The sequence below is a fragment of the Carcharhinus amblyrhynchos genome, chromosome 15 (assembly GCF_965287045.1).
Source record: "Carcharhinus amblyrhynchos chromosome 15, sCarAmb.v2.hapA, whole genome shotgun sequence".
Lineage (NCBI taxonomy): Eukaryota > Metazoa > Chordata > Chondrichthyes > Carcharhiniformes > Carcharhinidae > Carcharhinus > Carcharhinus amblyrhynchos.
Window position 1 is genome coordinate 24,954,503 of NC_137338.1, and position 26,024 is coordinate 24,980,526.

The 26,024-nt window shown below is 41.9% G+C and overlaps 1 protein-coding gene across 8 annotated transcripts in view; it reads right to left on the reverse strand.

Moving 5' to 3' along the window:
• Positions 1-26,024, reverse strand: part of synj1 (synaptojanin 1) — a 127,825-nt gene that overhangs the window by 82,776 nt on the left and 19,025 nt on the right. For all 8 annotated transcript variants that reach the window (XM_080203605.1, XM_080203609.1, XM_080203606.1 and 5 more), the window contains exons 3-5: positions 7,886-7,972; positions 2,837-3,104; positions 2,088-2,313 (exon numbers count right to left, since the gene is read on the reverse strand). In XM_080203605.1, the coding sequence (XP_080059731.1) occupies positions 2,088-2,313; positions 2,837-3,104; positions 7,886-7,972 (581 nt within the window). The remainder of the gene's footprint in view (positions 1-2,087; positions 2,314-2,836; positions 3,105-7,885; positions 7,973-26,024) is intronic.

Consider the following 26,024-nt stretch of genomic DNA (forward strand, 5'->3'; position numbering starts at 1 on the left):
ATTTAAGACACGGGTTGATAGGTTTTTGATAGGCAAGGGGATTAAGGGTTATGAGGAGAGGGCGGGAATGTGGAACTGAGACACGACAGATCAGCCATGATCTTATTGAATGGTGGGGCAGGCTTGAAGGGCTAGATGGCCTACTCCTGCTCCTATTTCTTATGTTCTTAACCAGTAGGTGTGTCGGTAATCAGTTTGTAGGGTGTGGAGTGTTGATTTCAGACAAGTGTGGGGTTTTTGTTTTGAGGGTCTGTGTCAATTGGAGTGCTTTGTTAGCAGTCAGTCAGTGATGTTCTTTTAGAAGCATGTTTTCCCTGGGGACAATCAAGAGGCTCAATGTGAACTAGCACAGGAAGTGATCTGAGCTCTTTTGGTATCAGGGTTCCAGAAGTAATCCTTATGGGTTCCTGGAAGTAGATATTACCATGTTAATGTGGTGATTCCTGAAACAGGTTGAACAGCAATACTCCGTTTTTCGGCAAACTGCGATGAGTGAAGTAGTTCTTGTTGGCTCTGCTTCTTTGAGTGTTACCCACCAATTTCCATACAAGGTCTTAACCTTGTTCTCCTGTTCTGGAGTGGTCACTGATCGGTCAAACAAACTACAAAGCTTCGTGAACGAAGCCCAGTACATCATGTAAACCAGCCTCTCATCCACTCACACTATCTACACTTCCTGCTGCCTTGGAAAAAAAGCCAGAATTAAGGACCTCACGCACCACGGACATTCTCTCTTCCGTCTTCTTCCATCAGGAAAAGGAGACAAAAGTCTGAGGTAATGTGCCAACCGACTCAAAAACAGCTTCTTCCCAGCTGCCGTCAGACTTTTGAATGGACCTACCTTGCATTAAGTTAATCGTTCTCTACACCCTAGCTATGACAGTAACACTACATTCTGCACTCTCTCATTTCCTTCTCTATGAACAGTAAGCTCTGCATAGTGTGCAAGAAACAATACTTTTCACTGTATACTAATATACATGACAATAATAAATCAAATCAAATGTCCGACCAAAGAGTGATGCCAAGATATTGTGGCATTGGATCGTGGGTGAATGGCTGCCCACAGAACTGAACATGAAGTTCTTCAAGTTGTTCAGGTGGAAGCCTGAAACAATAGTCTTGGCAGTGTTTTGTCGAAGCCTCCATTTTCTTAATTAGGTTTCCAGAAAGTATGGATCTTTAGTGCGTGTTTACTCAATACCCTGAAGTTGTCAATCTGAAAACCCAAAGCCAAGTCACCAGCAAAAGCGGAAGTGTCATGACTTTCTGGAGGGAGGTCATTGGTACATATGTTGAGAGAACTGGTGCTAGGTCTGGTCTTCAAGGGAACCCGCTGTTGGTTAGGTTTGGGCAGTTGATTACGTGCACAGATCTGTCAGTTGCTGATCGTAGAGTTGTTTAGTTGTAAGGTTTTCACTCAGCAGATAAATCTCAAGATTATGGGCAGAATATTCCCCCAAAAGCACGACGTTATAACAGTGAATGTACCAGAACAATCTGCACAGGCCTGTCAGGCACACTCCAGACCACAATCACCCCACACTCAGTCACTTGTTGGGCGATGGACATTGCTGGTGTGCCAGGCAGGCACTGCCTGATGGACACTGCCCAGTTATGCATCAATCAGCCAGGGACTTCAATGGCCTCCAAGCCCCGTGGCATGACCAACATGCCTACTCTCCGCTAATGGCATAGTGATTCTTGCCATTCTCACGCCACGCTCAAAGGTCAGAAGATTCCAGGACCTGGGAGGATCTAGGGTCGATCATGCTGTGTATATTTAGATGTTACTTTAAATAAGCTAATGGGACTTGTGTCCTTTGTGGCTGCAATCTGGGACCAGCACGATTGCAAAATGTTTGGTGCCGGGCATAGGACCATCTTTAGTCCCGCATGCTATTTTTTGGGATTGGCCGATCTGTGCCAGGTGCAGAGAGGTTAGAAAATCATTCTCTTATCTTCAAAATAAAAAAAATTAAAATATTTGCTATAGATTGATTGCTATGTATTATGTGGGTTAACAGTGACAATTAACACAAAATAAGGATAGCTAAAAGATTGGATTGACTCAAAAAATATTGTACCTGCTCCGTTTCAACAAAGTTAGCTACTTGGCCATCATCATTTGTTCCTCGCACATTGAATCTAGTCCCTGCTCTTTCACAACTGAGACGTGAAATCAAGCAAGCTTTTGCTTGTTTGTGCGCAGCATAGATAGTCCTGATCTCCACTCCTCCACACATGAGTCTCAGTGTCCATTCATCGCAATTCACATCATAATGCTTCAGGTGCAAGTGTAGTGACTGGTTCCTATGGGGCACACAGGTTACGAACAAGAAATCTTTGTCAGCTGTGACATTTCTACGTCAAAACATAAGAGCACCAAATTCCAAAAAGCTATTTTAGAACACTAGAAAACTAATAGAATGCACCTTGATTAGAGGAAATAAATTAAATTTCTCAGATTTCTAGTCAGAAGATATAAAATTCACATCACTAGAAAATTCACATTGGAATCATAAGCCCTGAAAATTATAGATTTAATACAGCTGACAACTGAATTTGTAAAAGTAACATTCACATTAAATGTTAGTCTATTGTGACAGTGTTTTGTGATTTCTATTGGGCGGGATTTTAAGGCCTCGCTTGGCCTGAAACGGTAAAATCCTGCCCGAGGTCAACAGACTTTTTCCTGGTCCACCCCTTGCCCGGTCAAATTCCTGTGGTGGGTGGAACAGTAAAATTTGCCCCATCGAATCCAATATTATAGACCAATCTTTAACTTAACGCTATATGGCTTCAGTTCTAGACATTTACACAACCTTCAACTCACCAAAAAAACCGGTTATCTGTTGTATGCTCTTGCATTCTACGATGGGCATTCAGGCTCAAGTCTAGACTGACACCAGTGGAAGACCAAGCAAAATAGAAGCTCCCAGAACTCAACACCTTCCGCACATCAGAGATACGTTCCTCATCAGAAGGCTCATTTTGAAGAGAAATAAATTCAGTAGAGGTGACTCTGAAGACTTCAGAATCTTGTATCTTGCCCACTGACATACAGCCAGTTACTAGTACAAGGTAATGCAACATGTTGTCACCTGCAAGAGAAACATGCACTCATGTCAGAAGATAAAAATAATTAGTTGCACCCTAAAGCTTTGTTGAGGATGCTGAGCAGTGTAACTAGTCAGACATTTGCATTTCAATTTTAAGATCTGGTTTCAAACTTAGCCCCGAGTGTTGGACCATAGGCCCAGTTGTAGGTTAATTTGGTTCTCAAGCATGTCTACTATTATGATGGCTCCACTTGAAGTAAATTTTGGAAATCTCAACCCCGTGGTAATGAGCCAACATTAAAAAAAATGCCTTAAATTCAAGGTTATTTGATCATCTCATTCAGATGTGGCATTATGGAAAAATGTATAAATTGAGGCTGATACTCAAGATGGAGATTAAAGTGAACTGTTGTGGCAGACAGAAGGAGCTTTATTCCGTTACACTGCACCAAGCTCAGGAATACTCACCGATAATACCGAGTAGAACATAGAACACTACAGCACAAACAAGCCCTTCAGCCCACTAGTTGCGCCGATCACTTGTATACCTACTAAGCCACAGGCCTGTCTATAACCCCCAATCCAATTAGATCCCATATACTCATCCAGAAGTCTTTTAAAAGACCCCAGCGAGTTCGCCTCCACCACCACCGATGGCAGCCGATTCCATTCACTCACCACCCTCTGAGCAAAAAACTTACCCCTAACATCTCCTCTGTACTTGCTTCCCTGCTCTTAAATCTGTGTCCTCTCGTAGTGACCATTTCAGCCCTGGGAAATAGCCTCCGAGAATCCACTCTATCTATTCCTCTCAACATCTTATAAACCTCTATCAGGTCGCCTCTCAACCTTCGTCTCTCCAGGGAGAAGAGTCCCAGCTCCCTCAACCTATCTTCATAAGGCATGCCTCCCAATCCAGGCAACATCCTTGTAAATCTCCTCTGCACCCTTTCAATAGCTTCCACGTCCTTCCTATAGCGAGGCGACCAAAACTGCACACAGTACTCCAAGTGGGGTCTGACAAGGGTCCTATAAAGTTGCAGCATTACCTCCCGACTCCTAAACTCAATCCCTCGATTAATGAAGGCCAGTACACCATACGCCTTCTTGACCACATCCTCCACCTGCGAGGCCGATTTAAGAGTCCTATGGACCCGGACCCCAAGATCCCTCTGCTCTTCAACACAGCTAAGACTCCTACCCTTGATATTGTATTCTTTCATCCCATTGGTCCTGCCAAAATGGACCACTACACATTTATCTGCGTTGAAGTCCATCTGCCACTTCTCCGCCCAGTCTTGCATCCTATCTATGTCCCGCTGCAACTTCTGACATCCCTCCAGACCAACCACAACACCACCAACCTTCGTATCATCTGCCAACTTGCTAACTCATCCCTCCACTTCCTCATCCAGGTCATTTATGAAAATGACAAACAGCAAGGGTCCTAGAACAGACCCCTGGGGCACTCCACTGGTGACCGACCTCCATGCAGAAAAAGACCCATCCACAACCACACTCTGTCTTCTGCAGGCAAGCCAGTTCTGGATCCACAAGGCCAAAGCCCCCTGGATCCCATGCCCTCTCACCTTCTCAAGAAGTCTTGCATGGGGGACCTTATCAAACGCCTTGCTGAAGTCCATGTAAACCACATCTACCGCTCTTCCTTCGTCAATGTACTCAGTCACATTCTCAAAGAACTCAACTAGGCTCGTAAGGCACGATCTGCCCTTGACAAAACCATGTTGACTATTTCTGATCATTCTAAACTTCTCCAAATGCTCATAAATCTTGTCCCTCAGAAGCCTCTCCATCAACTTACCAACCACTGAGGTCAGACTCACCGGTCGGTAATTTCCCGGGCTATCCCTGTTCCCTTTCTTGAAAATAGGAACCACATCCGCAATCCTCCAATCCTCCGGAACCTCTCCCGTCTCCATCGACGACGCAAAGATCATCGCCAGGGGCTCTGCAATCACTTCCCTCACCTCCCACAGTAACCTGGGGTACCTCCTATCCGGTCCCGGATGGGATGTACTTGAATATCTTGATAGAGTACTTGAATATTCATAAGTTCTGACTGTTTCTTGCTGTTCAATTGTATCACTATTCTGTCCAGTACAGGTTGAATAATTAGTGGTCTAATTTGAAAAGGACGACCAAGGATAGTTCTGGAGCTGACTTACAGATATGAGCAAAACTGTCCTTTGAATATTGAGCTGAATTATACAAAATCTGGACCACAATTTTGAACTCCTGTGCATTTTGTAAATTTATTTAACCATGATTTCTTTGAGAAAATTTAATAAATTCAGTGAAAAGACAGACTTAAGCAGTGCACTCTAGATTCTTAAAGAGTGGTGGAAGATGATTCAATAGTAACTTCCAGAGAAGAACTGGATAAACTGATAAAGTTTGCAAGGCTAGCGGGCAATATCAAGGCAGTGAAACTCATTCGATAGCTCTTGCAAAGATTTGGAATAAACACAATGGGCAGAAAAGCCTCCTTTTCCACTGTATGATTCAAATGTTACTCAAGACCAATACTTTACAATACATAACACAAAGCTGTGAATAAGCTCCACTGTGATATTCAGAATGTGAAGGTTTAATGAAGAATTTCAAATGTATGCAAGGTACTTCAAAAACAAGACATTGCAATACCCATTTGCTAAAAGAATCTTGAATCACCTAGGCTATGACGAATAAACATGACAATCAGTTGAGCGCTGAATAATTCATTCATCCTTCAGCTGCATAATTTGTTAAAATGACAGAGCATTGGCAAAAGGAATTATTTTGTAAATATTACAACCATTTTCTCCTGAAAACATAAGTTAAAAAGATCTGGCCTCATCTGGTGACTCAACTGGCATGACACTGGTAGCTGGGTCAGACAGATTATGAAAGCTGTGTAGTTGTATTAACAATCTGTGGAGATACTATGATTGACCTTAGCTCCTATGTAGTGAGGGGGAAGACTGTGGCATAGTGGTTATGTCAGTGGTCAGTAAGTCAGAGGCCCAGGCTAATAATCTGCAGTTACAGATTCAGATCCCACCACGAGAGCTGAAAGAATTTAAACTCAATTAATAAAATCTGAAATTGAAGCTAGTGAAGTTCTCAATTGTCATAAAAACTCATCTGTCCTCTAGGGAAAGAAAGCTCCTATCTTGTATATACACAACTCCAGACCCACAGCATAACAATTCTTAATTGCTGGAAAATCTCATCAGGTGTAACAGCATCTATGGGGACAGAATAGAACCAACATTGAGTCTCAGTGCCTCTTTGTCAGAGCTTTTTGTTTCATATTCCAGCACCTGCAGTATTTTGCTTTTAATTCTTTACTGTCCTCTGACGTGGCCTAACAAACGAAAAACTGCAGCAGGCGACGGTGCAGAGGGACCTCGGGGTCCTTGTGCATGAGTCGCAAAAACGCAGCTTGCATGTGCAGCAGGTGGTCAGGAAGGCAAATGGGATGCTGGCCTTCATAGCGAGGGGGATTGAATATAAAAGTAGGGAGGTCTTGCTGCAGCTGTATAGGGCATTGGTGAGGCCGCAGCTGGAGTACTGTGTGCAGTTTTGGGCGCCGCACCTGCGCAAGGATATTTTGGCCCTGGAGGGAGTGCAGAGGAGGTTTACTAGGCTGATACCGGAGTTGAGGGGATTGAGCTATGAGGAGAGGCTGAATAAACTAGGCTTGTACTCGTTAGAGTTTAGAAGAATGAGGGGAGATCTCATTGAGACGTATAAGATGATGAATGGGATGGATAGGATAGAGGTGGAGAGACTCTTCCCGCTCAAAAAAGACAGTAGGACTAGGGGGCACAGCCTCAAGATAAGGGGGAGGCGGTTTAGAACGGAGTTGAGGAGGAACTTCTTCACTCAAAGGGTGGTGAATCTCTGGAATTCTCTGCCCGTTGAAGTGGTGGAGGCTGCCTCGCTAAATATTTTTAAGAAGCGGGTTGATGGGTTCTTGATAAGAGAGGGGATTAAGGGTTATGGGGAGAGGGCGGGAAAGTGGAACTGAGCCACGACAGATCAGCCATGATCTTATTGAATGGCGGGGCAGGCTCGAAGGGCTAGATGGCCTACTCCTGCTCCTATTTCTTATGTTCTTCTGTAAACCATTCTGATGCTGAAACAAACTGGTATAATTCAAGAACGCAGAATCTCAGGAGCAATTAGAAATCAGCAACAAATGCTAAAGCCCACATCCCACGAGAGAATAAATAGAAGGCATTGGCCAATGTTCGCTATTGCTAATGAGTGACTTATGCTCTAATTAATTCTGTCAGCATCTAAACTCACAAATGGCCACTTTAATAAGATATGTAGCTTGATGCCTATGGAAGCAAATCACATCACAGTAAGATGCCGATCATTTCAGGAGAGGAGATAAGGAGAATCTTAATGCAAAAAAGGATTGGAATGGTTTATAATGTTTTTTGGACATGACTATACTGTGAATCATTCAATTTAGTTTCAGACAGCCCCAAGAACATTTTCTCCACTATTAATAGGAAATTTAATTACAGAATATTGTCGTTAAACACTGACAGTAAAATAAAACTCTTAACTTAGCATGTGACCACTATAGTACAAATCCTCAGATTAAGGACAATCACACATTAATGAACAGCAGCAAAGCTCATGCAAGTTATATTTTAAAAAAAAGACACAGAAGGTGCTACAAATAATTGATGAAAAACATGTTTACTCAATTTTTATATTTGTTAAAGAATGCCTTAATACAGTTAAAATTTTAATACAGTTGAAATTTTAAAAGTCTACACACAAAAAGTTACTTCACTACTTACCAAGATTCAATCTCAAAACTCCCAAAAGACCATATGCATCTAGTAGCTTGGTATACATGTTTTTGATGACCTCTTTCTCTGCTGATGCTAGGAAACAAAACAAAGTCTAAAGCAAAGGCAATGGTAAAAGGCTACCAAATGCTCAAGGCATCAATAATATCATCTTTAAAAGCAAAAATTACATCTATGTAAAAAGCACTCTTTAGAAATAATATTCCAAAAGTACTTTACATATAAAGAGAGGAGAAAAAATATAAACATGGATAAAACAAGTGAAGGACCGGCCCTCAAGTCATGGTATCTAAATTAGAAAGGATATGAAGAGCTTGGTTGAGGAAGGATTTTGAGAGGTAAGGAGGAAATGGGATAGTTCAACAATAAGGTGATGGCTCTCGGGTCTGCTACCAACAACAGTACAGCTATAGAAAGTGTGGAGGGGTGGGCAGTGAGAGGCAGAGGGAGATGCAAAGAGGATTAATGGGCAACGAAAGAATTACAAGTCTAGCAGCTGCAGCAAAGATAGGTTGGGGATAAGGTACAGAAAGATTTTAAAAATTTTCACTTAAGGGATGTTACCACTGAGTCAAGACTGACACCTGAAATTTGAGGCAGTTTGGTAGTCTTAATACAAATGTTAATTATAACATCCACTAACACTCCCCCACCCAATTGGTACTGCCAAATCTAGACTCACCCCTCCGTGCCCCCCCCACAAGGAATACAGAGAACAAACAACTAAGCACTGCAGAAAGTGGGGCCTATCAAAGATGAAGAATGGAACTTGTGTGTAGATGCAGAGGCTGTGGGAAAGGTTTAAAATGAATATGCTATCGCAGTATTTACCAACAAAAGGGATGAGGCAGATGTTGTAGCCCAGGAGGGACACTGATGTTGGACATAATAATCATAGAGAGAGGACATACTCGAAGCCTTGGAATCCTTGAAAGTTGATAAATCACCAGGGCCAGATGGATTGTTTCTGGGGCTGCTGAACGTGATTAGAGAGAGGAGGTAACAGATGTTCTGAGGATGGTTTTCCAATCATCACTAGATATAGAGATACCAGAGGACTGGAGAAACGCAAATATAGTTCCATTGTTTAAAAAGAGATTGAAGGAAATGCCAAACAATAATAGTTAGTCTTACATCAGTGGCAGGCAAATTAATAGAATCAATCCTGAAAGATATAATTAACGTCACAAAGAAAGGCATAGACTAGTCAGGGACGGTCGGTATGGATTTGTTAAAGGAAGGCTTGTATCTGCCTAACAAATTTGATTGGATTCTTTGAGGAAGTGACAAGAAACATTGATGATGGAATTGCAGTGGATGCTGTATGCATAGATTTTAGTAAAGCATTTGACAAGATCCCACATGGAAGAATGGTCAAAAAAGTAAAAGCCTATGGGATACAGAGTAATGTGGCAAACTGGATCAAAAGTTGGTTTAATAACAGGAAACAAAGAGCAATTCGATAGATGCTCTTGCCAATGTAAAACTGTTTCAAGTGGTGTTCCACAGGGCTCGGAGTTGAAACCCTTACTGTTATTATATAATAATGATTAAAAGTTAAAATAAATCCCGAGTACGTAACACAAATTACAACCAAAATTGAAACACGAATATTTGAATGAGTAGCAGCAATACAGCCCCCTGAGCCTACTCTGCCATTCAGTAAGATCATGACATCTGATATCAAATCTGCACTCCACCCACCCCCAATGATCAATCATCCTCTTGTTTACCAAGAATCTATCCACCTCTGCTTAAAAATATTCAAAGAGTCTGCTTCCACCACCTTTTAAAGGAAGATAATTCCAAAGATTCTCAACACTCAAGGGTGAAAATTTTTTTTTACCCTAATTTCTGTTTTAAGCAGTGATTCCTAGTTTTTGTTTCTCTGACCAGAGGAAAATCTTCTCCACATCCATTTCATCAAGACTCCTCAGGGTTTACGTTTCAACAAGGCTGCTTCTTGCTCTAAATTCCAGCAGATACAAGCCTAGCCTGCCCAACCTTTTCTCATATGACAACCCGCTCGTTCCAGGTATTGGTCTGGCAAATCTTTTCTGAACTGTTTCTAGCCTGTTTGCATCCAGATTTAAATAAGGCCATCAGCGCTGTACACAGTATTCCAGTATGCGGTCTCACGAGTTCCTTGTACAACCGAAGCTGCTTTGTATTCAATTCCCCTCACAATAAATGTGAACATTCTATTAGCTTTCCTAATGATTTGCTGTGCCTGGGCAGAAAGGCAAAACAACGTTGGGATTTGAACGATGCAAAACAGAACTGGATTTGCCAAGGGGCAAAGTGTCCACGCCCAGGGCACCTTAGCACTGCCCATCAGGCATGGGGCAGTGTCAAGGGGATGGAGTCTGCTGCCAGAGGGAGGCCAGAGATCAGGGCGGAAGCAGGGCTGGCCCACATTGGGGGGGGGGGGGGGGTTCCCAGGCTTGGCCAGCAATCAGGAGACTGAGTGTGTGGGGCCACTGCGCATACACAGAGCCCACTGGTTTCAGCCTCCCACCCCCTGAAATCTAATGATATTCATGCAGGGTGACCTCTGCAATGCACACAGAGTGCAGGGGATTCTAGTGTGAACTCCCACTGAAAAAAACAGCATGAATTACTAATTTTCCCACAAATTCAACACTTAGAATTTTTTGTGGAGAATCATCCCCCAGTAAATAATTTATGAGTTAATGTTTGCACAGGGCCAACTAGTTCACTCAGGGAATTTCAAATGATGCCATAAAAATGTTCAGAAATAAGACATTCATAGCTAAAGGACAGCTTAAACATTAAAGGCATTGTGTAAGTGTGCATTCTAACTCTCTCACTCACGGTGTAACACAAGTGATTCCCACAAACTGAGAGTTTGGACCTAATGCAAGGTATACTCTTAGAATAAATTTTGCAGATGTCACCATATACTTTTGAACTGTTGTCACTGCTAGGCACGATTAGAATCTTTACAGAACAGAAAGAGGCCATTCGACCCATCAAGCCTGCATCAATAACAATTCCACCCAGGGCCTATCCCCGTAACTTCACGTATTAACCTTGCTAGTCCCCCTGAAACTAAGGCACGATTTAGCATGGCCAATCAGCCTAGCCCGCACATCTTTAGAGCGTAGGAGGAAACTGAAGCCATGATGTGGAGATGCCGGCATTGGACTGGAGTAAACACAATAAGAAAAGTTTCACAACACCAGGTTAAAGCCCAACAGGTTTATTTGGTAGCAAAAGCCACTTGCTTTCAGAGCACTGCTCCTTCATCAGGTAAGTGGGACTGAAGCACCCAGAGGAAACCCATGCAGACACAGGAGAATGTGCAATCTTCACACAGACAGTGACCTGAGGCAGGAAATGAACCTAGGATTAGTTGTACTCCACCGGTTCATGAATTAAGCAATATAGCTACGCAAATTCAAATAAAGAATATTTTCTACCTGCTTAAAAAAACTGCATATGTTAATTAACAATAGTCATGAAAGTTGCATGAAGTTCCATTTTTGACAAAATATATAATTTTATGAGAAACTAGTACTGAAATACTCGTGCATTGGAAATGGTGTAACAGAAATAGTTTAACAGGCCAGTTACTGTTCCAACTATCACGTACTGCATTTTCGCTGTTTAGTCTTGAAAAAAAAAATCACAGAACAGTTGCATTGATTCTTGGAAGATGATCTACTCTTGTTCAAGGTTAAACTGCCTTATTCAGGACTCCTCAAATCCCGTTTTTCCTTTAGCATTACTTATATTCTGCAAACGTTGGATTAAGTTCAGCTCATACTTGGAAAATGTTGAAAGACTTTACCACATTTCAACTCATTTATTAGAGATATTTTTCAGCATGCTCAGTTTTAATCTAACAAATGATTTTATTGCCAGGTTCCCCCAATTACAAATAGTTTTTAAAATTACATAACAATCCAAAGATTCTCCTCTGTTTTTCCATTTCTTCTACATCATGAGGGGGGTCAAAACTAGACATGGAATTCTAAATCAGGCAAATAGTACATTTTGTTCCATAAGTAACACGAGGTGAGAATAGTGCCTCAGACTGCCTTTCAAAAATCTCTCCAGACACAGAAACATAGAACATTACAGCGCAGTACAAGCCCTTTGGCCCTCGATGTTGCACTGGCCAGTGGAACCAATCTAATGGCCCTCAACCTAAACTACTCCAATGTTATCCATATGCCTATCCACTGACCATTTGAACACCCTTAAAGTTGGCGAGTGCACAACTTCTGCAGGCAAGGCATTCCACACCCTTGCTACCCTGAGTAAAGAACCTACCTCTGACATCCGTTCTATAATTACCACCCCTTAATTTAAAACTATGTCCCCTCGTGTTAGCCATCACCATCCGAAGAAAAAGGCTCTCATTATCCACCCTATCTAAGCCTCTGATCATCTTGTATGCCTCAATTAGGTCACCTCTTAACCTTCTCTCGAACGAAAATAACCTCAAGTCCCTCAGCCTTTCCTCATAAGACCTTCCCACCATACCAGGCAACATACTAGTAAACCTCCTTTGCACCCTTTCCAATGCCTCCACATCCTTCTTACAATGCGGCGACCAGAACTGTATGCAATACTCCAAGTGTGGCCGCACCAGAGTTTTGTGCAGTTGCAACATGACCTCACAGCTCCGAAATTCAATCCCTCTACCAATAAAAGCTAACACACTGTACGCCTTCTTAACAACCTTATCAACCTGGGTGCCAACTTTCAGGGATCTGTGCATATGTACACCGAGATCTCTCTGCTCGTTGACACGACCAAGAGTGCTTCCATTATCCCTATATTCTGTACTCCTGTTACTCTTACCAAAGTGAATCACCTCACACTTTTCTGCATTGAAACTACTTTATATATAAAAAAAAAATCAAGATCCATCATGTTTGCCCTCAACATCTTCAAAACGCCAAGATAAAATAATAAAGATTGACTACTATGATTCATCAGCAATTCCATCAATTAGTTTACAACAGGCCCAGACGTGAAGCAAGAGAAATTTCCAGTAGCCGAGTGCTTTGGGAATCATAGGTCAAAAATCACCCGTCTTTCCCACATACACTTTCAAACTACTTATTCACTGCATATCCAAGCCTATTTCCTTTTAGAGGTTTATCCAATTATAATTTGAATGAAACTTTCAGTTTTGACTACATCCTAGGAAACCTACTCTATATATTTACCATTTGTTCAGTGAAATCTTGTTCACCCTCTTGTCAATTTTCCAACTAAATTAAATGCAGACCATGTCCTTCGGTACTATTGTTCTGGACAAAACAGAAGAGCCAGTCACCATGGTCTATGTCATCTTATCACTTCAGAATTTCTTGAGCATTTGATCAGATTGCTTTTTCTCAGTTACTTTACAAAGTAATATTGGGCTGGTGTCTTTCGGTTTTCAAAGAACAGCGCTAGAAACTGCTTGCAACCTCACCTTCTCAAAGTGTCAACCTATCACTCTAACTAGACAGGTTTGGATAATGAGGGCCTTTTGCCATTATGTTAAATGTCTATGATGAAGAAATTGCACTGCAGTACAAGTAAACTTTGTAAACATGAAGTGAAACAGAAAAGAATACTTATACCTATGTCTTGCAGTGAAACATTCCAGGGTGCTTCACAGGAGCATTAGAAAATAAAGCATGACATCAAGCCACAGAGATTAGGTAAGATGACCAAAAGCTTCATCAAAGAGGTAGGTTTTAAGGAATATATCAAGGAGCCTTTTGCAGTCAACCTGAATCATGGACCTAAGCTCTAAATAGAGGGACCAACTGTGTGGGGAGTTGTAAGTATCAGCCAGATCAAGAGATTTTGGAACTGAGGTGTAAAGATAGTTTGAAATGGCAACTAAATCCTGAGAGAGTTTGAGTTGAGGTTTGGACAGAAAGATGAGGTTTTGCATGTTGGTTTTTGTGGAGGCTTGTATTAGTACATTATGGTTTTGAATGCTGTGCAGCATCATTATACATAGAACATAGAAACTAGGAGCAAGAGCAGGAAATTTGGCCCTTCAAGCCTGTGCCACCATTCATTTTGATCATGGCTGATCATCTAATTCAATATCCTGATTCTCCCCTTCTTCCCATATCCTTTGATCCCTTTAACCCCAAGAGCTTTATCTAATTTCTTTTTGAAATCAGACAATGCAATTAAAAATACTACCTTAGAGTTCTTGTAATGTGTCATTGGCGATGTCTTTTGTTAATAAATACATTTGTATCGTCAATGCAAATTCGTCCTTTTTAAAATACTAAAGAAAAGAACGGACATTATGGGTTAACAAGAACTGAAACAGTGATAAGTTATAAAATTGTTTCCTTTAATTTTTTTTAAATCTATGATTTCATTCATTGTTGTCATATGTGTTGTTATACAGTGACAAGTATTTTTGTGTGCTGTACAGACAGAACATACCATTCATAGAGGAGGAATGGAGTGGGTACAGAAGTTAGTGTTACAGTCATTGCTAGGGTGTAGACAAAGATCAATTTAATAATAAGGTAGGTCCATTCAAAAGTCTGATGGCAGGAGGGAAGAAGCTTTTCGAGTTGGTTGATACGTGACCTCTGACTTTTGCATCTTTTTCCCAATAGAAGGTGGCGGAAGAGAGTATGACTACAGGATCTGTGAGATTCTTGATTGTGCTGGCTAATTTTCCAAGCATAAGTGTAGATGAAGTCAATAGACAGGAGGCTGATTTGCATGATGGACTGGGCTACATTCACAACCTTTTATAGTTTCTTGTGGTCTCAGTTAAAACATGAACTACACCAAGCTGTGATACAACCATGGTGCATCCATAAATGTTGGAGAGTCGTAGCAGACATGCCAAATTTCCTTAGCCTCCTGAGAAAGTAGAGGAGTTGGTACGCTTTCTTAACCATACATCAGCGTGAGGGACAAGGACCAGTAGATGGTGATCTGGACACCTAGAAACTTGAAGCTCCCGACCATTTACACTTTCTTCCATCTTTAATGTAGACAGGGGCACGTCCTCCACTGAGCTTCCTGAAGCCGATGACTATCTTCTTCATTTTACTGACATTGAGGAAGTAATTGTCATAGCACCAATTCACCAGATTGTACCCTGTCTCATCATTATCTGAGATCTGACCCACTACAGTGGTGTCATTAGCAAATTTGAAAATTGAGTTGGAGGGGAATTTGGCCACACAGTCATTGGTATACAAGAGTATAGACGGTGGCTGAGGATACAGCCTTGCAGGACACCAGTGTTGAAGATAATCATGGAAGTATCATTGTTGCCTATCCTATTAATTGCAGTCTGAGGGTTAATCTATGGTTCATCTGTTAAAACTTAAGCTATTTCATTTTATTAATTAGAGTTAGGTTTAAACAGTGTTATTTAAATCAAGTCTGTTCTACTGTAAAAATCCCAAATTTGTCAGTGGAATTATTCCTGGAGTGAAACATCTTCACATTTATGTCAAAATGACAAAAAAGTTGGAAGTCTGGTCTGGCGTCACAATATACTTTGCGATTCTAGTCCAGGATCCTAACAACATGGTGGCACGGTGGTTAGCACTGCTGCCTCACAGCACCAGGGACCCAGGTTCAATGCCGGTCTGTGTGGAGTTTGCACAATCTTCCCGTCTCTGCGTGGGTTTCCTCTAGGTGTTCCGGTTTCCTCCCACAGTCCAAAGATGTGTGGGTTAGGTTGATTGGCAACACCAGGTTTTAGTCCAACCGATTTATTTGATAGTAAACGCACAAGCTTTCAAGGTTTCCCTCTTCGTCAGGTGAATCAGAGACCTCGAAAGCTTGTGCGTTTTATTATCAAATAAATTGGTTGGACTAAAACCTGGTGTTGTCAGACTTTTTACTGTGTTTACCCCAGTCCAACGCCGGCACATCCACATCATTAGGTTGATTGGCCATGCTAAATAGACCCTAATGTAAGAGGGATAAGCAGGGTAAACATGTGGGGTTACAGGAATAGGGACTGGGTGGGATTGTGATTGGTACAGACTCAATGGGCTGAATGGCCTCATTCTGTACTGTAGGGGTTCAACCAATAATCTTGACACCAATACCTATTTAAATACTAACCAGTTTTTATCACCAGTTCTTTCAAAACATATTTTCCTACTATTTGAATCCTTGCTTTCACTGGTTCAAACATTGCTTCATGCCTTTAAATATGCAACTAAAACAGGAAAGTGAAAAACCAACATTTACAATGGTTTGCATTGACAAACATTAAGGCAAGGAGGCACAAAGGTGCATTTACCTGCAATAAAAGGGAATTAAAAAAATTATTTGAATTTTCTGTCATATTAACCACATTTTCTTTATGTATTCTGTTTGCGACTCTGAAAAGCACCCAAAAAGAATAGTAATTGTATTGAAAAGACAGGAAATGCTTCAAGTCCAATGCAAATTAAACTCTCATTCAGGTTTCAAATTGGCAGCGCTTCACAAGTAGAAGCACGGACTGAGGATCCATAGTGAAATTAATTATATCAACTGCAACAAAATGACTACCTATTCTCTCCCTGAGCTATACAAAGGAAGTCCCAGGCTTTAAACTTTGCCTCTTTCAAATTATCTGTTTGCAGTGTAGATGGTAGAGGTTCTTGAACTGGTCTGCGTTGAGGGCACAGAACCACATAGATTAGGTGTCAACTGTGCTCAGTGGGTAGCACTTCCCCTCCCCCACCCACTCTAAATTTGGGGGTCGTGGCTCAGTACACAAAATCTGCTTTCTTTCAATGATCATGCAGGAAAATGGGTGAGAGCATTAGGTTAAGTCACAGAATTAGTCCTGACCAAATGTCACCACAGCCAAATAGCCTTCCAATGCTGTGTGAAGCAACAAAGACAATAGCTTCTTAGGCAAAGAACCAGCAATTTTTTAAAATTCATTCATGGGGCATAGGCATCACTAATCTTGAGAAGGTGGTGGTGAGCTTGCAGGTCCACGTGCTATGGGTTGATCCACAATGCCGTCAGAAAGGGAATTCCAGGATTTTGACCCAGCAACTGTAAAGGAAACGCAATATATTTCCAAGTCAGGATGGTGAGTGGCTTGGAGGGGAACTTGCAGATGGTGGTATTCCCATGCATTTGCTGACCTTCTAGATGGAAGTGGTCATGGGGTTTGGAATCGAATCAAGGATCGTTAGTGAATTGCTGCAGTGCATTTTGTAGATTATGCATATTGCTGCTGAGCGTCAGTGGTGGAGGGATTGAATGTTTGTAGGCGTGTTGCTTGTTAACTGGGGTGCTTTGTCCTGGATGTTGTCAAGCTTCTTGAGTGCTGTTGGAGCTGCACCCATCCAGGCAAGTGGGGAGTATTCCATCACACTCCTGACTTGTGCCTTGTAGATGCTGGATAGACTTTGGGAAGTCAGGTGGTGAGTTAATCACTGCAGTATTTCTAGCCTCTGACCTGCACTTGTAGCCAGTGTTTATGTGGTGAGTCCAGTTGAGTCTCTAGTCAATGGTAATCCCAAGAATATTGACAGTAGGAGATTCAGTGATGGTAAAAACATTGAATGCCAAAGGTCAGTGGTTAGAGTGTCTCTTAGTGATGATGGTAATTGCCTGGCATTTGTGTGGTGCAAATGTTAATTGCCACTTGTCAGCCCAAGCCTAGATATTGTCCAGATCTTGTTGCATTTGCGTATGGACTGCTTCAGTATTCGAGCAGTTGCAAACGGTGCTGAACATTGCACAGTGAACATTCCCACTTCTGACCTTATGACAAAGGGGAGGTCATTGAAGCAGCTGATGGTTGGGCCTAGGACACCACCCTGAGGGGCTCCTGCAGAGATGAATGACCCTCCACAACCCAACTGTTGTCCTATGCACCAGATATGATTCCAATCAATGGAGAGTTTGCCCCCGATACCCACTGATTCTAGTTTTGCTTGGCTCCTTGATACCACACTCTGTCAAATGCAGCTTTGATGTCAACAGATTTTACACTCACCTCACCCCAGTGAATTAAAACCTTCTAAACAAAAAGGAGAGAAAAGACTTTTTTTTAAAACCTTAAACTGCCATTTGACACATTCTAAAACACCAAAGTTTTTTCATAAATGGAAAAATGTTTTTAAGAAAGGCTGATTCTGAAGGAAAACTCAGTTCAGATCAGTATTCTTATTTCCAATTTTTACTGTTTTTCCTTCTGGATTGTGTGATTCAAATAAGCATTCCCAGCTTATTTGCACAAAGAAACAAATTGCACGAGTTTCAGGCACAAATTCGAGTCAAACACAGACATGGTAACTATTACCAAGGCATGGCTGCAAGGTGGTCAGGGTTAGAAGCTAAATATATCAGGTTAAGATAGGGAAGCATACAAGATAGGAGCAGATGGTGGTCATTTGGCCCTTCGAGCCTGCACCACCATTCATTACGATTATGGCTGATCATCCAACTCAATAACCTAATCCTGCTTTCTTCCCATAACCTTTGATCCCATTCGCCCTAAGTGCTACATCCAGCCATCTCTTGAATCCATTCAACATTTGGGCATCTTTTGGCATTATTACTTCCTCTAGTAATGAATTGCACAGGCTCACCACTCTGGGTGAAGAAGTTTCTCCTCACCTGTCCTAAATGATCTACCCCGAATCCTCAGGCTGTGACTCCTGGTTCTCAACTCCCCCACCATTGGGAATATCCTTCCTGCATCTACTCTGTCTAATCCTACTAGAATTTTATAAGTCTCTATGAGATTCCCCCTCTTCTTCACGTGAACTCCAGAGAAAACAATCTTAACCTAATCAATCTCTCCTCATACATCAGTCCCGCCATCCCCAGAATCAGCCTGGTAACCTTTTGGTGCACTCCTTTGAGAGCAAGAACATCCTTCCTCAGAAAAGGAGACCAAAACTGCACAGAACTCCAGCTGTAGCCTCCCCAAAGCCCTATATAATTGCAACATATCCGTGCTCCTGTGGGCAAAACCTCTCACAATGAAGGCCAATGTACCATTTGCCTTCTTTACCATCTGCTGAACCTGCATGCTTTCTGAAAGTCCAAATATACCACGGGTTCCTCCTGGTCAACTCTATTAGTTACATCTTCAGAAAATTCCAACAGACTTGTTGCGCGTGATTTCCCCTTCATAAATCCATGCTGACTCTGTCTGATCCTGCCACTGTTTTCTAAATGCACTGTTACAAAGTCCTTGATAATGGATTTGAGAATCTTCCCCACTACTGATGTTAAGCTTACTGGTCTCTAATTCTGTTTTCTCTCTACCGTATTTTGAACATTGGAGTGACATTAGCTACCCTCCAACCTGCATGTTCCAGAGTCTATAGAATCCTGGAAGATGACCACCAAATGGGTCTATTATTTCTACAGCCACTTTCTCAAGTGCTCTGGGATGTAGACTTTCCGTCTTCAATCCCATCAACTTTCCCAGTACCATTTCTCTACTAATTTTGATCTCTCTCTCAGTTCTTCCCTCTCACTAAATCTTGGGAATGTGGAACTGAGCCACGACAGATCAGCCATGATCTTATTGAATGGCGGGGCAGGCTCGAAGGGCTAGATGGCCTATTCCTGCTCCTATTTCTTATGTTCTTATGTACGTCCGTGGTTCAGGATTAAATCACTTCAACAATAAGGAAGAATATAAGAGGTAAGTGAGCAGTGTAAACTTTATGGATAAAATTAAGTTGAAAATTATTTTAGAATACACATTGGCCTACTCTCCTATAATGACTGAGACATGAATGACAGACTTCAGACTTTTTAAGCAGTTGAATGGCTTCTGCACAAGATGCAGTCAGAACATCGGGGGCATCAAATATGAAAACACAATGAAGTACTTCAAAACGTCTGGAATTGAAGCACTCATCTTCAAAACCCATTTCAGATGGAGTAGATATGTAGTCTGCATAAATGATGATAAAATCCTCAAGTCTGTACCGCATTCACAATTTATTAAAACACTATCTGTGAAGTGGGCAGAGATTAAGGATAAAAGAGTCCTTGAGTATGAATAGGAAACCTGGAGAAAAATAAGCAAAATTAGCAAGGGGACCAATCTCAAGCAATACTCCATCGTAATTTTTTTCCATCCACATGTAGAGTGGACGTGCCCCAAAGTGTGGATGTGAGCCATCAGTGGAAATAAAACATATTTTAAAGTTACCATAGAAATAAGAAAGAAAGAATACAACTACAAATTACTCATTTACTAAACTGCTGCCATCCATAAAACATGTTCTGCCTATCATATAATTTCAGTGTTAATGCAATACCAGGTATGTAGGCCATACATCCCACAAATTGGCTGATGTTCGTTTGGATGTTCATAAAAGGCAAACTACAGATTGTATTCAACCAGCCCACACAAAGCAAAATCAACACCTCTACCGTGAGAGAGAGAGAGAGAGAGAGAGAGGGAGCATCAAATACAAAAGCCCTCCAAATTGCTGAGTTTTTTCAGCATTTTCTGTTTTTATTTCAGATTGCCAGTATCCGCAGTATTTTGCTTTTGTTCTAATGTCGAAGTATTTTCAAGATTTACATTTTTGAATTACCTGGAGGCTTGAAGACCCAACAGTATGCCTTTGCTTTCCCCATGGCAACATCTCAGCAGAGTCAATTTGCCAATAAATCAGCACCCTTTTCTGTAACGTAAATGATTGTGACTGGAGATGAAATTTGGCATTTTTGAGTTTGTAGATGAGTCCAAGACAAAAAAAGCTTTCTTAATATGTCCCTTTTCAGCAAAATTCTACCAAATCAGCTGTAGCAAAATGACTAGATCAGTGGTATTAACGGTCTCAAAAATTCACATTCTTAATAATTTACCAACACTTTGAACTTGCCTCCTGCTCTTTTCTTCCCACTTCCAGTATGCCAGTTCTCTCAACTTGCCGCTTCTCTCCATGACCCCACCCCCCACTCCAAATCCCTCCTCAACCCTCTCACTTGCAGCCCCTCACAGTCACTGTCTGTCCTTATTATTGGCTTAGTGAACATTTTGATTCGATTTATTGTCACATGTATTAATATACAGTGAAAAGTGTTGTTTCTTGTGTGCTATAGAGACAAAGCATACTGTCCATCGAGAGGGAAACGAGAGAATGCAGAATGTAGTGTTATAATCATAGCTAGGACATAGAGAAAAATCAGCTCAAGGTAGGTCCATTCCAGGAAAGAAGCTGTTCTTGAGGCGGTTGGTACGTGACCTCAGACTTTTGTATCTTTTTCCCAACTGAAGAAGGTGAAAGAGAGAATGTCCGGGATGCGTGGGGTCCTTAATTATGCTGGCTGCTTCGCTGAGGCAGGAAGTATAGACAGAGTCAATGGATGGGAGGATCGTTCGCGTGACTGGGTTACATTCATGACCTTTTATAGTTTCCTGCAGTCTTGGGCAGAGCAGGAGCCATACCAAGCTGTGATACAACCAGAAAGACATTCAGGTAAGCTATGCGAGTATGCCCCAGGAAGGACAAGTCTGAGAGTTTGAGGAACTGACGAGTGAATTTTGGACGTTAATTCCACCTGGTCAAAGTCAAGCTTGACTCTCATCCATTAATTTCTTGCTCTGGGGCAATGTATTAGTTCTTTACTGTCACTCTAGTCCACAAGCAAAGTCCATTTAATCATCAAACTACAATTGTCAAATTAATGGCACTCGAAGGACTGCTGCACAGCTTAGAGGGAATACAGCCCTTAGATTGTTTCCTTAAAATGGCAAAGAATAAAAGAAATGCATTGACACTGTTCTCTGTGACCAAGATCAAGAATCCCAAAGGTTGTGTTGCCTGCCTGGTCCTCGGTTTCAGAATCTCTCTTTTGGGCTGCAGGGGAGCTTGGAGTGGGAGGGTAAAGATGCAGTTGTCATGGTCCACGCAGGTACCAACGACATCAGTAGAACAGGAACAGAGGTTCTGCTAAGGGAGCATGAACAACTAGGAGCTAAGTTAAAAAGCAGAACCAAAAAGATAATAATCTCTGGATTAGTCCCTCATCCACAAGCTAATTGACACAACATCAAGAAGATTAAGGAGGTAAACGCATGGCTCAAAAGATTCACGTGGGAGGAATAGGTTTGAATTTGTGGGACATTGGCACCAGTATAAGGAAGAGGGGACCTGTTCTGAAGGGACGGGCTTCAGCTGAGTCATGCTGGGACAAGAGTCCTGGCAAATCGTATAACATGCTGTAGATAGGGCTTTAAACTAAATAGTAGGGGTGGGGTGGGGTGGGGTGGGGTGTTTAGAGACATGGCTGCAAGGGGATCAGGGCTGGGATCTAAATATCCAAGGATATGTGTCCTATCGAAAGGACAAGCAAATGGACAAAGGAGGCAGGGTTGCATTGTTTGTAAGGAATTAAGTTAAGTCGCTAGCAAGAAGCGATATAGGATCAGAAGGCATAGAATGTCTGTGAGTACAGTTGAGGAATCGCAAAGGTAAAAAGACTCTGATGGGAGTTATGGCAGGCCCCCTAGCAGTATTCAGGATACAAGGCAGAAAATAAATCAGTGCATAGAAAAGGCATATAAAAAAGGCAATATTACAATAATCATGGGACTTTAATGCGCAGGTAGACTGGAAAAATCAGATAGGTAGAGAATCCCAAGAAAAGGAATTTGTGAACGTCCAAGTAATCATTTTTTTAGAGCAGCTTATGTTAGCACCTAATAGGGAACAAGCAATTCTAGATTTGGTGATGAGGCAGTCTTGATTAGGGAACTTAAGGTGAAGGAACCCTTAGGAAGCAGTGACCACAATACCCTGCAGCTTGAGGGGGAGAAGCTAGAATCAGATGTAACAGTATTACAATTAAATAGAGGTAATTACAAAGACATGAGGGAGGAGCTGGCGAGAGTTGACTGGAAAGGGAGCCAAGCAGGGAAGAAAGTGGAACAGCAATGGCAAGAGTTTTTAGGTGTTATTTGGGAGGCACAACAGAAATTCATCCCAAAGAGGAGGAAGAAGCATGCTAAGGGGAGGACGAGGCATCCATGATGAGGAAGGAAGTCAAGGGCAGCATAAAAGCAAAAGAAGCAGCATACAAAGTGGTGAGGATTAGTGGGAAGCTAGAGGATTGGGAAGCCTTTAAAAGCGAGCAGAAGACAACTAAAAAAAGCAATAAGAAGGTAGAAGATGACATGTGAGTGTAAGCTAGCTAGTAATATAAAAAGAAGATAGGAAAAGTTTTTCTCAATATATATAGGTAAGAGAAAGGCAAAAATAGCCACTGGATCACTGGAAAATGAAGCTGTAAAAGTAATAATTCCTATTATTCCAAGGAAATGCAGAGGAACTGAATAGTTATTTTGCATCAGTCTTCATGAGGGAAGACACCTTTGGGACACCAGAGCTCCAAGAGAATCAGGGGGCACAGATAAGTGTAGTGGCCATCACTAAGGAGAAGGTTCTGGGGAAACTGAAAGGTCTGAAGGTGGATAAATCACTTGGACCAGATGGACTACACTCCAGGGTTCTAAAAGACAAAGCTGAGGAAATTGTGGAGGCATTGGTGGTAATCTTTCAGGAATGACTGGAGGAAGGGAGGGTTCCAGCGGACTGGAAAGTAGCTAATGTAACACCGGTGTTTAAGAAGGGAGGGATGCAGCAGACAGGAAATTATAGGCCAGTTAGCTTGTCTTCGGTCTTTGGCAAGATTTTAGAGTCCATTATTAAAGATGAGATCGCAGAGTACTCGGAAGTACATGATAAAACAGGACTGAGTCAGCACAGCTTCGTCTAGGGAAGGTCATGTCTGTTAAACCTCTTTGAGGAGATAACAAAGTTAAAGTTTTATTAGTCACAAGTAAGGCTTACATTAACACTGCAATGAAGTTACTGTGAAATTCCCCTAATCACCACAGTCCAGGTTAATGAACCTAACTAGACATCTTTCAGAATGTGGGAGGAAAATGGAGTACCTGGAGCAAACCCACACAGATGCGGGGAGAACATGCAAACTCCACAGAGACAGTGACCCAAGCTGGGAATCGAACCTGGGTCCCTGGTGCTAAGAAGCAGTAGTGCTAACCACTGTGGTACCGTGCCTCCCTAGGAACAAGGAAGTTAGACAAGGAAGAACCAGCAGACATGATTTCTTTAGATTTCCTGAAGGCCTTTGACAAGGTGCCACACAGGAGACTGTTAAACAAGAGCCCAAGGTGTTAAGGATAAGATCCTGGCATGGACAGAGGATTAGCTGACTGGCAGAAGGCAGAAAGTGGGAATAAAGGGCTCTTTTCCAGGATGGCAGCCAGTGACGAGTGGTGTGCCTCAGGGGGTCAGTGCTGGGACCACAACTTTTCACAATATACATTAATGATCTGGAATGAGGAACTGAAGACACTGTTGCTAAGTTTACAGATGATGAAGATGTGTACAGTGACAGGTAGTATTAAAGAAGCAGGGGACCTGCAGAAGGATTTGGGCAGGCGAGGAGAGTTGGCAAGGAAGTGGCAGATGGATTACAATGTGGAAGAGAATGAGGTTATGTACTTTGGAAGGAGGACTGGGGAGTCATTGTTCAAGACTCTCTTGAGTTTGGCGTGCGGATTCAGTCAGCAGTTTGGAAGGCAAATGCAATGTTAGCACTCATGTTGAGAGGGCTAGAATACAAGAGCAAGGATGTACTTTTGAGGCTATATAAGGCTCTGGTTAGATCCCATCTGGAGTACTGAGCCCCATATCTAAGGAAGTATGTACCAGCTTTGGAAAGGGTCCAGAGGAGGTTCACAAGAATGATCCCTGGAATGAAGAGCTGGTCATATGAGGAACAGTTGAGGACTCTGGGTCTGTATCCGTTGGAGTTTAGAAGGATGTGGGAGGATCTTATTGAAACTTACAGGATACTGCGAGGCCTGGATAGAGTGGACGTGGAGAGGATGTTTCCACTAGTAGAAAAAACTAGAACCAGAGGACACAATCTCAGACTATAGGGATGATCCTTTAAAAGAGAGATGAGGAGGAATTTCTTCAGCCAGAGAGTGGCGAATCTGTGGAACTCTTTGCCGCAGAAAGGTGTGGAGGCTAGGTCATTGAGTGTCATTAAGACAGAGATAGACAGGTTCTTGATTAATGAGGGATCAGGGGTTATGGGGAGAAGGCAGGAGAATGAAGAGGAGAAAAATTATCAGCCATGACTGAATGGCGGAGCAGACGCAATGGGCCAAGTAGCCTAATTCTGTTCCTGTGGCTTATGATCTAATACAGGCAGCCAAGGACGAAAGGCAAACTAAGGCAACAGGGATGTCCAAAACCAAAAAAATTAGGCAATAATCTCTGCGTGCACTATGGAAAGCCATGCAGGTCTGCAGTTTGGTCCCATCGTTATGTTAGAACAATAACAAATGTTTCCACGCATGCAAGAAACAGCCATTTTCAATAATTGTGGAAAATCAACAACATAGCTCCCTTATAAATTGGAAATGTATGCATCAAGGGCAGAACGGTTTTAATAGGGAATTTAACTTTCATATGAATCTAATAATTCAACAACTAGTTTATAGCTCAAAGGCCAAGATCTCTACTTGCCAAAAATGGCAGCCTGGGCAACTCAGTGGTAAGAGACAAAAAAGAAAGAACATTAAAAAAAACCACACATTTTGGCAAATGGGCAAGATATAAGTAAGTGCAAAGGGTGACTAAGAATATCCTGAAAAGGTGGGACGTGCAAGAGACATCAAAAGCAACTCTTTTTTTTATATAGGTAAATAGACAAAAAAGGATGGTCAGGAGCAATGCTGTCCACTTGAAATTGGTAATTGTAATATTGTGAATGAAAATAAGGAAATGGCAGACAGACTGAATAAATATGCTGAATAATTACCGTAGCAGGATATTAACATCCCAAGGAAAGTAACAGTGAACCACGGCCTCACCATGTAAAGAGTAACAAATCATCAGGACCATTCAAGATTTAAAGGAAATAGGGGAGAACATTGCCAATGCCCTGCCTACAATCAGTCAAGTTCTCTTCATTCAGGAACCATTCCTTTAGATCAGAAAATTATGTGTCACCCTGCTATTAAAGAAGAATAAGGGGCAAACCAGGAAATTATACACTAGTTAGCATAAACATCTATTGCTGGAAATATATCTGAGTCTATAGATAAGGATAAAATGACTGAATATAT